The sequence below is a fragment of the Nerophis ophidion genome, linkage group LG17, assembly GCF_033978795.1.
Source record: "Nerophis ophidion isolate RoL-2023_Sa linkage group LG17, RoL_Noph_v1.0, whole genome shotgun sequence".
NCBI lineage: Eukaryota > Metazoa > Chordata > Actinopteri > Syngnathiformes > Syngnathidae > Nerophis > Nerophis ophidion.
Window position 1 is genome coordinate 21,179,977 of NC_084627.1, and position 14,145 is coordinate 21,194,121.

The 14,145-nt window shown below is 39.0% G+C and overlaps 1 protein-coding gene across 1 annotated transcript in view; it reads right to left on the reverse strand.

Annotated features, from left to right (window-relative positions):
* Positions 1–1,277: 1,277 nt before the first annotated feature.
* LOC133536203 (potassium/sodium hyperpolarization-activated cyclic nucleotide-gated channel 1) overlaps positions 1,278–14,145 on the reverse strand; it is a 284,495-nt gene continuing 271,627 nt past the window's right edge. Inside the window, exon 8 of the mRNA XM_061876534.1 lies at positions 1,278–5,156. Coding sequence (XP_061732518.1) covers positions 4,150–5,156 — 1,007 coding nt within the window. The 3' untranslated portion in view covers positions 1,278–4,149. The remainder of the gene's footprint in view (positions 5,157–14,145) is intronic.

A 14,145-nucleotide genomic window follows, 5' to 3' on the forward strand; every position in this document is an offset into this window, starting at 1 on the left:
ACAATGCTAACAGCACTGAAGAAAAGGTGGATGGCTGTAAACTCATAATAGTATTTGCCATGTAACAGTCAAAAACAAACCATTAGGAAGAAGACATTTTGGATGGCTGTATAACACGCAATGCTAATGCTAAGAAATAAAGCTAGAAGGCAAAAACTAACCATGACGGAAAAAAGGTGGACAACTATTTACTCAGAATGCTAATGCTAAAAATAATTCTAGCAGTCCAAAACAAACCCTAACCGGAAAAAAACGTAAATGGTGGTAGAGGTTGTAATGTTAATGCTGAAAATAATGCTAACAGTAGAAAAAAGAAACATGAAGAAACAAAAAATGTGCATGGCTGTACACTAGTAATGTTAAATGGTGGCAGTGGTTGTGATGCTAAATACAATGCTAAGTGTCGCGAAAACAAACCAAGAAGGAAAAATGGATGATTATAGACTCCAACGCTAAAAATTTTGCTAACAGTCGAAAACAAACCAATGAAGAAACAAAAAATATGCATGGCTGTACACTAGTAATGCTAAATGGTGGTAGAGGTTGTCATGCTAATGCTAAAAATAATGCTAGCAGTTGAAAAGAAACCCTAAACCGAAGAAAACATAAATGGTGGCAGAGGTTGTAATGTTAATGCTAAAAACATTACTAACAGTTGAAAAAAAAAACATGAAGAAACAAAAAATATGCATGGCTGTACTCTAGTATTGCTAAATGGTGGTAGAAGTTGTCATGCTAATATTAAAAATAATGCTAAAAGTTGCGAAAACAAACCAAGAAGAAAAATTGGATGATTGTAGACTCAAACGCTAAAAATATTGCTAACAGTCGAAAACAAAAACAATGAAGAAGAAAATGTGGACGGTAGTAGACTGAATGTTAATGCAAAAAAAACAATGCTAACAGGCAAAACAAAACCTTGAAGAAAAGAAAAATGTTGATTATTGACTCAGACTGTTAGTGCTAAAAACAAAACTAGCTGACAAATTCACAAACCACAAATAAGAAAAAAAAGATGGACAGTATGCTAAAAATTATGCTAGCAGTCGAAAACAAACCCTAACCTGAAGAAAACGTAAATGGTGGTAGAGGTTGTAATGTTAATGCTAAAAATAATGCTAACAGTTAAAAAAAACAAAACATGAAGAAAAAAAATATTCATGGCTGTACACCAGTAATGCTAAATGGTGGTAGACGTTGTGATGCTAATGCTAAAAATAATCCTAGCAGTAAAAAACAAACCCTAACACGAAGAAAACGTAAATGGTGGTAGAGGTTGTAATGTTAAAGCTAAAAATAATGCTAACAGTTGAAGAAGAAAAAAATATCTGCATGGCTGTACTCTAGTATTGCTAAATGGTGGTAGAAGTTGTCATGCTAATATAAAAAATAATGCTAAAAATTGCGAAAACAAACGAAGAAGAAAAATTGGATGATTGTAGACCAGAACGCTAAAAATATTGCTAACAGTCGAAAACAAAAACAATGAGGAGAAAATTGATTATTGAGTCAAAATGCTAATGCTAAAAACTATACTAGGTGACAAACTAACAAACCACAAATAAGAAAAAAAGATGGACAGTATGCTAAAAAATAATGCTAGCAGTCGAAAACAAACCCTAACCTGAAGAAAACGTAAATGGTGGTAGAGGTTGTAATGTTAATGCTAAAAATAATGCTAACAGTTGAAAAAAACAAAACATGAAGAAACAAAAAATATGCATGGCTCTACACTAGTAATGCTAAATGGTGGTAGACGTTGTGATGCTAATGCTAAAAATAATGCTAGCGGTCGAAAACAAACCCTAACCCGAAGAAAACGTAAATTGTGGTAGAGGTTGTACTGTTAAAGCTATAAATAATGCTAACACTGGAAAAAAAAATATGCATGGCTGTACACTAGTAATGCTAAATGGTGGTAGAATTTGTCATGCTAATACTAAAAATAATGCTACAAGTCACGAAAACAAACCAAGAAGAAAAATTGGATGATTGTAGACTCCAACCCTAAAAATATTGCTAACAGTCGAAAACAAAAGCAAAGAAGAAAATGTGAACGGTATTAGACTGCAAAAAAACACCAATGCTAACAGGCAAAAAACAAACCTCGAAGAGAAGAAAAATTTTGATAATAGACTCAAAAGGCTAATTCTAAAAACAATACCAGCTGACAAACTAACAAACCACAAAAAAGAAAAAAAGATGGACAGTTTGCTAAAAATAATGCTAGCAGTCGAAAACAAACCCTAACCTGAAGAAAACGTAAATGGTGGTAGAGGTTGTATAGTTAACGCAAAAAACAATGCTAACAGTTAAAAAAACCAAAACATGAAGAAACAAAAAATATGCATGGCTGTACACTAGTAATGCTAAATGGTGGTAGACGTTGCGAGGCTAATGCTAAAAATAATGCTAGCAGTCGAAAACAAACCCTAACCCGAAGAAAACGTAAATGGTGGTAGAGGTTTTACCGTTAAAGCTATAAATAATGCTAACACTTGAAAAAAAAATATGCATGGCTGTACACTAGTAATGCTAAATGGTGGTAAAAGTTGTCATGCTAATACTAAAAATAATGCTAAAAGTCACGAAAATAAACCAAGCAGAAAAATTGGATGATTGTAGACTCCAACCCTAACAGTCGAAAACAAAAACGGAGAAGAACATGTGAACGGTATTAGACTGCAAAAAACACCAATGCTAATAGGCAAAAACAAACCTCGAAGAGAAGAAAGATTTTGATAATTGACTCAAAATGCTAATGCTAAAAACAATACCAGCTGACAAACTAACAAACCACAAAAAAGAAAAAAAAATGATGTAGTATGTAGAACCAGTATGTAGAAGTCGAAGATAAAAAATGTTGATGGCTGTTGAATCGGAATGCTAATGCTAAAAACAATTCTGCTGTAGCTCTCGAAAACAAACCAACTGACGGGGGAAAAAAAGCCTAAAAATCGGGTAAACCAGCGTAACGTTAACGTAAAAAAAATCTCGTTTTTCGCATGTACATTGCAAGACGAAACCAAACGTCCTGATTCAAAAGAAAATGATCCAACTGGAAATCAAACTTAATTCACCGGACGATGTTTTCTGTGCGAAAACCTACTTTGGAGGACATTTCATTCAGTGCCGCTGTCACCGTGCTGCCATTCAATTTCTGCATTAAGGCTCCTTAGTCCGTATTTGCAGGTGATAGCCAAGTTCCCGACAGACGTTAAGAAGTAAGACGTTGTTATGATAGAGAATGCACCACACAGTATCTGTCAATACTAGCTCTACAAAACTATTTACAGCACACGTATAGTTAATCTTTATGTCACAGTCTATTGCATAATGGTGATAATCTTTAGTTTATAAATATTATAAATATACACAGAGTTTCTTCTTTTCTTTGTTTCATCTTCGGAACATTACATTTCAACCATTCCAAAATGAGGAATAGAAAAACAAGCGTCCATTTGTCTTCCCCTCAAACGTGAAGAAAGAAAGCAGCATTTGCTAGTATTTGTTCCCTTTTTTTTTGTTGTTGTCCGGAGCCGTAACACTGTTGAGGTTTTACAACACCTTTTTGTGTTGTGTTGATGTTTCCGTTCAGAAAGTCGTGACTCCTTTCTTGTGAATGTGTGCTTTTTTTTTTTTTTTGTATTTTCCTTTTCCAAGTGTTACTTTGCATGTTTGATTCCACAGTGGCGCCTAAAGCTGCTTCTCCTCTTCTTCGGTGGTGGGAAACCAAACAAAAAAAAAATAAAATAAAAAATGTCACAATCCATAATGCATTCCAGCTTTTAAAAAAAAACATAAATATATAAATAAAAAAATTCATAAGTTGTATATAATTTCATTAGATTTCTCAGAAAGGAAGACTCGTGTGTATACTACAGTTTTGAAATTGCCATTGCGAAATATATTAGTTGCATTCTCCCGCTCCCCATTCGCACCGTATATACACACACAGGCCATATATGTGTATATATTATGGATATGGCATAAAAGAAAAGATTATCTGTATAATATACATTCTTAAGGAGGGAGACAATGTGTCTAAAATATCATACAAGGGCTCGTATGTACACCGCTTCAATGAGGTTATCTTTAGAAGTAGCTTGGAGCTCCTCCCTGGTTAAAAAAACGCAAAAAAAAAAAAAATCATAAATTTGATGCAAAGCGCATTTTGTCTTGCTCAGTCTCCGTACTGCTCAGGACAGAATCTCTCCTAGAGCCAGGCGATTCCCTGGGCTGGCTCGCCGCCGCCGCCGCCGCCGTGGAGGAGCGCACGGGCGGCAGGGCCCCCGAGGACATCTGGCGGAACAAATTGACCCGCTGGGGCATTGTGGTGCGGACGGCGCTCTGGAGACTCATCCCCGGGATGGCAGCCGCTGTCGGCGGCACCATGGAGGCCAGCGAGTCGCCGGAGGCTTGGTGCGCCCGCGGCACCAGCGACGTGTCGTGCGGCAGAGACGGCTGAGAGGCCGACAGGTGTCGCACGTCTCGACTCAGGCTGCCCGACTGAAGAGCCTGCGTGCTCTTGTGGAGGTCTCCTCGCTGAGGCGAAGGGACCTGCTGCGTCCCGGCGGAGGACGCGGAGGCGGACGCGGGCGGCTGCTGGCTCGGTAGATTCGGCTGGGCCATGGGCGCCTGGATCAGCGACAGCTGCGATGCGGTGGGGGAAGCGTACTGGAAGCTCCGGCTCGCCAGTGGCGTCTGGACCGGCGGGCTGCACATGGCGGCCGTGAAGGAGCACGGCGACATGATGGCGCCCTGTGGCTGGAGCGGGTTGGCGGAGGAGGAATTTAAGTTGCCGTGGGAGACGCTGGGGACGGGGTAGATGGCCGCTGCGGCGGCGGCCGGCAGCATGCGGGCGGCGGAAGCGTTGGCAATGGCTGAAGCACTGTAGGTCAGAGGTACCGAGGACTGCTGGAACTGGTTCATCCCGAAGGCGTTGGAGAAGGGCGGCTGAGCTGGCGAGTTAATGATGGAGTTTCCCGACATTGGCGTCGAGTTCATCCCGGTGACCGACTGCTTGCGGTCCACCATCATCACCATCTCCCGGTCCTGACGGATAATCTGCTTCAATATCTCGTTCTCCTGCGTGTTGAACACACCGGCGTTCAGGTCCTTCTGGAACTTCTGCAGTAGCAAGGAGTTCTTCTTCCCTGCGGGGGAGCAGTCACAAAGAGGTGAGCACAAGGGTCCGTGGCGACCGCGCCCGGTTTCACTACACCATCATCACAACCATCAAGATGCAGTTTGTAGACTTTGACCCGACCCACCCAACAACACCCCCCGGTAATTTCAAGGTCCTGCTGGCCTACAAGCTGCATCTTTTCACATCCATTTAAAGGGTCATAATGTCCAAAGTGAGGTGGGAGGGACACTGAATGTCGATGGCAATGGGGGACTAGAAGATCTGAAGGGGGACAAGAGTGGGCGTTTGGATGGGGGGGGGACACAAAAGGAGACAAAGATTACTTGTGACGCAATGGCTGCGAAAGTGCGGATGGAACACGGAATACTGATGAGCGCTCGCCATTCTGGACACTTATTCACAAGACGACATGTAGAAGTCTACGAGCAGACATGGAGTCACAGTCTAGGACGGCTCGGCTAAAACACAGTACAGAGACACTCGGAGGATACCGTTTAAACGCAACTACGCGTTGAAGGTAAGGTAAAGGAGTAGAAGTCTATGGTCACCTTTGTCTGCGAGCACTGCAAAAACTGAAATGACGCAAGATTAAATACCTGAAATCTGTCATGATCTGTGGTCTGTATCATGTTTTTGTTATTTTGTGTTACATACCCCCGTATTCCTCCCCGTTGGGAAATATGATTTGCAAATCCTTTTCAACCCTTATTCGATTGAATGCACTACACAGACAAGACATTTGATGTTCAAACTCATACACTTTCTTTTTTTTCTGCAAATAATAATTAACTTAGAATTTCATGGCTGCAACACGAGCCGAAGTAGTTGGGAAAGGGCATGTTCACCACTGTGTTACATCACCTTTTCTTTCAACAACACTCAATAAACGTTTGGGAACTGAGAAAATAATTGTTGAAGCTTTGAAAGTGGAATTCTTTCCCATTTTTGTTTTATGTAGAGCTTCAGTCGTTCAACAGTCCGGGGTCTCCGCTGTCTTATTCTACGCTTCATAATGCGCCACACATTTTCGATGGGAGACAGGTCTAGACTGCAGGCGGGCCAGGAAAGTACCCGCACTCTTTTTTTTACGAAGCCACGCTGTTGTAACACGTGCTGAATGTGGCTTGGCATTGTCTTGCTGAAATAAGCAGGGGCGTCCATGAAAAAGACGGCGCCTAGATGGCAGCATATGTTGTTCCAAAACCTGTATGCACCTTTCAGCATTAATGTTTTTATGCCTAATCATGGCACCCACCTGTTCCCAATTAGCCTGCACACCTGTGGGATGTTCCAAATAAGTGTTTGATGAGCATTCCTCAACTTTGTCAGTATTTATTGCCACCTTTCCCAACTTCTTTGTCACGTTTTGCTGGCATCAAATTCTAAAGTTAATGATTTTATATATATATATATATATATATATATATATATATATATATACACACACACACACACATATATGTATGTATGTATGCTTATGATGATACAACTAACACTTTTTTTCTATGTCAAAGCTGCAACTCTCCTGTGTGAGTGACAGGGAAAAAAAGCTCCAACTAACTTGGAGAGAATTTGTTACGCAAAGACCTGTTGGTTTGCATTCGTACCTGTCGTTTTCAGAGATTTTTCGAAGGAAAAGTACGGTCCTATGTGAGTGACAGGTAGAAAAGCTTCAACTAGCTTAGGGAGAAGTTTTTGGTCGACCACCTGTGAGTTTGCATGTATAATTTTCATATAAAACGATTTGGCACTTTTAGAGTTTTATCTAGACAAAACTTACTATCTTATGTGAGTGACATGAAGAAAAGCTCAAATTAGCATAGAGAGAATTTGTTAGGCGAAGACATGTTGGTTTGCATTTATACTCGTTTTCAGAGATTTTTCTAAGGAAAAGTACCGCTTATGTGAGTGACAGGTAGAAAAGCTCAAACTAGCTTAGGGAGAAGTTTTTGGTCGACCACCTGTGAGTTTAAATGTATAAATGTTCATACAAAACGATTTGGCACTTTTAGAGTTTTAGCTAGAGAAAAAGTATTATCCTATGTGAGTGACAGGAAGAAAAGCTCCAATTAGCACTGGACAACTTGTCTTTTTTTCAGAGAAAATGCACCGTCTTATGTGAGTGACAGGAAGAAAAGCTCCATTTAGCACAGGACAACTTGTGTTTTTTTAGAGAAAATGTACCGTCTTATGTGAGTGACAGGACAGTGAAGTTGTTGGGCGACCACCTATGAGTTTGCGTGTATAAATGTACATATAAAAGTAAACTTATTTATTGGTTTCTAGATAAAAAGTAACGTCTTATATTTGTGTAAATACGATAGATTTAAGTAGATATAACTTAATATAAGCAAACTGGGGTAAGATTGTAAGAACCAATATTTTGCTCGTGTGTTGATTCCAGGTATTTGATTTTGTTTAGAGTTTTGTTTCTGCAGTGCGCAGATAAAGTTGCTTTGAAGGTGACATTTACAGTGGGGCAAAAAAGTATTTAGTCAGCCACCGATTGTGCAGGTTCTCCCACTTAAAGTGATAACGGAGGTCTGTAATTTTTTATCATAGGTACACTTCAACTGTGACAGACAGAATGTGAAAAAAAAAATCCAGGAATTCACATTATAGGAATTTTAAAATAATTTATTTGTAAATTATGGTGGAAAATAAGTATTTAGTCAACCATTCAAAGCTCTCACTGATGGAAGGAGGTTTTGGCTCAAAATCTCACGATACATGGCCCCATTCATTCTTTCCTTAACACGGATCAGTCGTCCTGTCCCCTTGGCAGAAAAACAGCCCCAAAGCATGATGTTTCCCCCCCCCCCATGCTTTACAGTAGGTGTGGTGTTCTTGGGATGCAACTCAGTATTCTTCTTCCTCCAAACACGACGAGTTGAGTTTATACCAAAAAGTTCTATTTTGGTTTCATCTGACCACATGACATTCTTCCAATCCTCTGCCAGGGTTTCCCACACATTCATTTATTTTTGGCGGCCCGCCACGAAAGAATTATGGCCGCCACAAATAAAAAATACAAAATAAAAAAATATTTACAAATTCCGGCTTTTGACTCGCTCGACCGCTCATAAAAGCAATGGGACTCTGTCTGTGAATGGAGCTTGTAGTTACATATTATATTAATATGTAAATATTATATAAAAATGTATATAAATATGTACATAATGTGTTGTAATTATATTCCAACTCCGCGTTCTTCTTGGTCTTTGCTGCCACCCATCCCCCATCCCACCCACCCACCCCACGTCGCCCGACCACACCACCTCAAAAGGATGCTTGACCTGTGGGAAACGCGGTATCATCCATGTATCCAATTTGGTACAAACTCAACTCGTCGTGTTTGGAGGAAGAAGAATAGTGAGTTGCAGCCCAAGAACACCATACTTACTGTGAAGCATGGGGATGGAAACATCATGCTTTGGGGCTGTTTTTCTGCTAAGGGAACAGGACGATTGATCCGTGTTAAGGAAAGAATGAATGGGGCCATGTATCGTGAGATTTTCAGCCAAAACCTCCTTCCATCAGTGAGAGCTTTGAATGGTTGACCAAATACTTATTTTCCACCATAATTTACAAATAAATTCTTTAAAATTCCTTCAATGTGAATTCCTGGATGTTTTCTTCACATTCTGTCTCTCACAGTTGAAGTGTACCTATGATGAAAATTACAGACCTCTGTCATCATTTTAAGTGGGAGAACTTGCACAATCGGTGGCTGATTAAATACTTTTTTGCCCCACTGTATATATGTTTATTTACAAACATAATTATGCACAAAGCAAGCAGAATATGTGCTTCTGCGAACTGGACTGCACAATCAAATTAGACAAATTACAGCATACTTGGTTTTATCATGGAGGGTTTTTCGAGATCCCCCCGGCATTCTAATTATAATTGATCCAAATTGAAAAATATATTAATTATACGTCACAAAAAAGGTCATTTTGTGCCTAGAGGCACTAGGAAAGTCGTCACAAGTCGCGGACCGTGATGTTAGCAGCGGTTTATCCATCGGACACGTGTTTCGGAGCCAAATATTGACCATGCAATGACCGAGGCCAAAATGATGCCTTCTCGCCGTCCTTTTTGTATTGACAGTCTGTGACGTAGCACTGGTGTCTGAAGAAGACGGAGTGGACTACAAGTGTACTGAAGGCTTTAGCCTCGGTCACTCCATCATGACAGCTCGCCCTCGAGGGGCCAAACATTCCGCCGCTCTCGAGCTACCCAACCCGTCCACTTTTTAAGAAGAATTGATCTCTCTGCAGAAACATTTCTCACTATGGGCTTGAAAGCACAAAAGCTAGCTATCACCCACAGACTAACACACACCATTTCACTTACAATGCGGTTGTTATGGCATTTTGAAAGATGATTGGGTTTAGCTCTGCGGATTGGAAGGACAGTACAGATGAAAACCTATCATCCGGAAACTGCCAGATGTTCACTATATGTCAAAAACATATGAAGTCTGTCACAATTTTTGGTCTGATTCACTTGCTGATTTTCTAAAAACTAAAGTATCACAATCTAGGGCTGGGCGATATATCGACATACTCGATATATCGGTGGTTTGTCTGCGCGATATGGAAAATGACTATATCGTGATACTCGAGTATACGTTCTCACGCAGTTGCTTTTAGCTGAGAGCATTAAACTACAGGCTCTTCTCACTCTTTCTTGTCTTTCTTTCTCACAGAGACGTAAAACAAGCGCACCTTCTTACAAACGTCACGTGTGCAAAATCACACGCTCCCGCGGAGCAGACATGTAGCGACATGGTAACGTTAGCTGTGATGCTAGCGGAGTGGTGCAAGTGGTAATACGAGAGAGAGAAGGTGCAAATCTGGTAACAAATGAAGGAATAATTAATTACCAAGAAAAAGAGCAGGGGGTCCATCGTCTGGCGGTGGTTTGGCTTCAAGTGGGAATATGTTGAACAATTATGCGGCAAAAGCGTTGCTACAAAAAGTAGCACCACTGCTAATGTAGCATCATTTGAAAAGTCACCCGCTAGAGCAGTGGTTCCCAAATGGGGATACGCGTACCCTTGGGGGTACTTGAAGGTATGCCAAGGGGTACGTGAGAGTTTTTTAAAATATTCTTAAAATAGCAACAATTCAGAAATCCTTCATAAATATATTTATTGAATAATACTTCAACAAAATATGAATGTAAATTCATAAACTGTGGGAAAAAAAATGCGTAAATGCAATATTCAGTGTTGACAGCTCGATTTTTTGTGGACATGTTCCATAAATATTGATGTTAAAGATTTCTTTTTTTGTGAAGAAATGTTTAGAATTAAGTTCATGAATCCAGATGGATCTCTATTACTTCTATGTTGAGAAATCTTTATTTATAATTGAATCACTTGTTTATTTTTCAACAAGTTTTTATATATTTTTTTCCAAATAGTTCAAGAAAGACCACTACAAATGAGCAATATTTTGCACTGTTCTATATGACATAGTGCTGTATTTTACTTCTTTATCTTTTTTTTTTTCAACCAAAAATGCTTTGCTCTGATTAGGGGGTACTTGAATTTAAAAAAATGTTCACAGGGGGTACATCACTGAAAAAAGGTTGGGAACCACTGCGCTAGAGAATAAGGACTGCTTGAAACCCCGCATGTCAACATCTCCGGCCGAAGCAACTATTTCCAGATCAACACCGTATGAAAAAATTAATCAACAACAGAAGGAGATAAAGTCCGCAGGAACCTACCACATAGCGAAGGACATACACTATTTGATTTCCTATTATGCAGCTCATTTTTATTCGACAGTTATTGAAATATCTTGTGTGACATCATGCACAAAAGTGCACTTTATTTGTTTTAAACTATTGTAGTGGCGTTCTGTACACAAAAGTGCATTCTAATTTAGTGTTGTTTTGATGTGTCATCTTAGTGACATCATGCACAAAATTGCACACATAGCTTGTTTTAAAACGTCTCTGACAATCTTGCACTTTCTGTTTTGGAAATGACATGAATGTTTGTGCCACTGCTTAACAACTGTTTAATAAATACACTTTTGGTTAATTGACTTAGTTCTGATTTCCTTCTCTGCATGAAAGTTAAAAAGTAACTTATATTAATGCAGTATGAAGAAGAATGTTTTAATGTAGACACATAGAATCATCATACTGCTGTGATTATATGCATCAAGTGTTCATTCAAGGCTAAGGAATAATATCGATATGTATATTGTGTATCATGACACAGCTTAAAAATATTGAGATATTAATAAAAGGTAATATCGCCCAACCCTAGCGCAAACATATCTACAAGCTAAAACGACAACCTGAAATAATTTGGCAACTTTCGATGATTTGGTGATGACAACACCATTGCAGAGGTAGTATGGAACCTGTTCTGTCCCGATCAATCAGTTATATTAGCCGTTTCGGACGTAAATTGATTCTATGCTAGCCGGTGGCTAAAGTGACATAGCAGCTCTTAGCTATATTTTTGCGGTTTGTAAAAAACTGTCAGGGGAACAAAAACAAAAAAAGTCCTATAACCCGTCGTATGTTCCTCAACTTGTTAATTTGACAAGCGATCATACAAGTTCAAGATTCAGCAGGAAAACTATAACGTTCCCATAGTTTGCGTATTTTGTGCGCATACAATTACAAACACAGAGGTTTATTTGGATTTACAAGCATATTCCGTCTCAATCATTAATACTAAGTTATGCGGGGGCTTAGAGTTACCTACAGTAGCTCTGCGTCTGTATGTAAGAAGAAGAAATAGACTGCCAAATGAGAATAATATCGTAAAACCTGTTAAAAGTTGTCTTTGTCATTATGTTGACAAATGATCAATAGAATTGTATGTTTAAAATAGTTAGTGTATTACGTGCGCAGTAACTTTAAAACCAACACTACAACAGGTAGTAGTCGTTAATTTACGCCCATGTTGTCCCGATCAATCAGTCGAAATGGCTGCTCCTGAAAAACAGAAATAGCACAACACGAAAAAGTCCTACAACCTTAGGGAAATCACGCAGTTTGTTAATTTGGGAAGTGATCATGACAGTTAAGATTAAACAGTAGAATCATAAATATTATTTTTTTTTTTTATACGCACTTACTTAAACATGAACACTACTAGACTACTTCGTTAATTTCCCATGAAATTTTGTTTTGATGTAGCACTCGCATTAACCGATATGGACATAAGGTAAATTCTGACTAAAATCACTTTGCAGCTCTTAGCTAGTTTTGCAGCAGATGAAATACTGTATGAAAGCGAACAAACTTAAGCAGCTAAACACGAAAAAGTTGTATAACCTTTTAGAAGTAGTGCAGTTCAAAAATGTGACTAGTGATTATAAAACGTACGATTGAACTGGGGAGTCATAAACGTACAATACTTTGTGTGTTTTATGCGCGGTAGTTAAACACTAAAACTACTACACGTGGACTCGTTGATTTCCAACATTATTTTTTCTTGATTAGCCCATTTAGACATAAATCTGCACTATGTTGCGCTGGGTGGTGGCTAATCAATTCTTCGCGAGTTATGTGACTAGTAAAATATAGTATGTACATGAATAAACAGAAACAGCAAAGCATATATATATATTTTTAGAACCTTTCTGATGTTGCATAGCTCGTTAATTTGACAAGTGATCATAAAATTGCAAAAAGCCACTGCCTGACCAGGGCTCATAGACTCTAGAAAGAGGTTCCACAGTCTATGTAGCAGAACCTCCAGGTTCTGTAGCAGCTTCTCCCCCCAGGCCGTACGACACTTGAACGCATCATAATTCCCCCCAAAATGGATTAACTCGCTGAAATAAAAAGACAATATAACACACATCCCTAAACCTGGATGCATATGGAAAAGTGCAATATATTTATCTGTATTTATATCTGCACATCATTGCTGTTTTATCCTGCACTACAACGAGCTAATGCAACGAAATGTTGTTCTTATCTGTACTGTAAAGTTCAAATTTGATTGACAATAAAAAGGAAGTCTAAGTATAAAAAGCTAAAATTCAACAGTATAGACATCAATGTACGGTAGTTTGTGTTTTTTGTTTGCAGTAACTTAAACCTGAACCCCACTATCGAGGTAGCAAAAAAACCCTCAAAGTAACTCGACCTACAGTCAGAAATAAAAAACAGATATTTAAACGAACAACAGCAAAAAACAAACAGAGAAATCCATGAAGAAAACTGTGAAAACAAGTGAAAAGTGAACACAAACAAACAAACATCAACATTAGTATGAAAACCAACATGATTGAAATCGTGAGTGAGGTCCCCAAATACTCATTTCCATTCATAACCATGCTTTTAACGAATAATTATAAAGTAATAATACTAGTACTAATGTCAGAAATGATGTATTTAATCAGCTCTTACTTCTTAGTTCTTACAGATATCAACGGGTCTAAATGTTTCAAAAAGTTGGTATGGGTGATATACACATTTTTGCGTGGACAAAAAAATGGGACATTTATAATTTTGTGATATAATCCAAATTGAAAACATGACTTTATTCTGCAGACATGGTTTGTTAACCTTTGAGATGTCAATCAATAATCCAGGTGATTATTCTAAGGGAGGAAGTCAAAGAACAAAATGGCATGTGGACACTGAATGAGGTATCTTTGTTTCCTGGATTGTCTCCCTTGTTGACATTGAGAATATGTCCATCCGAGGACCAGAAGTGTGGATGACTGGACTTTATGTGCATGTAGTCTAGTGCGAGGGTCAGGGGGGGGGGAAGGGGAATGTGGGGGTGGGGGGTCAAGTTTTGAAGCATGAATTTAAGAGCGGACCCAACTAAGCAAGCCTCTGGATGTTTTTTTTTTTTTTTTTTTTTTTTAGCCCCCTGTTTGAGAGTTGGAATGAAGTGTTTACCTGGTGCCTACTCGTCGCCCAGGACACTCTTGAAAACGAGATGTGCTCGTCTCAAGACGGACTCCTGGTCAGATAATTTTTAAATAGATAAAAGATCA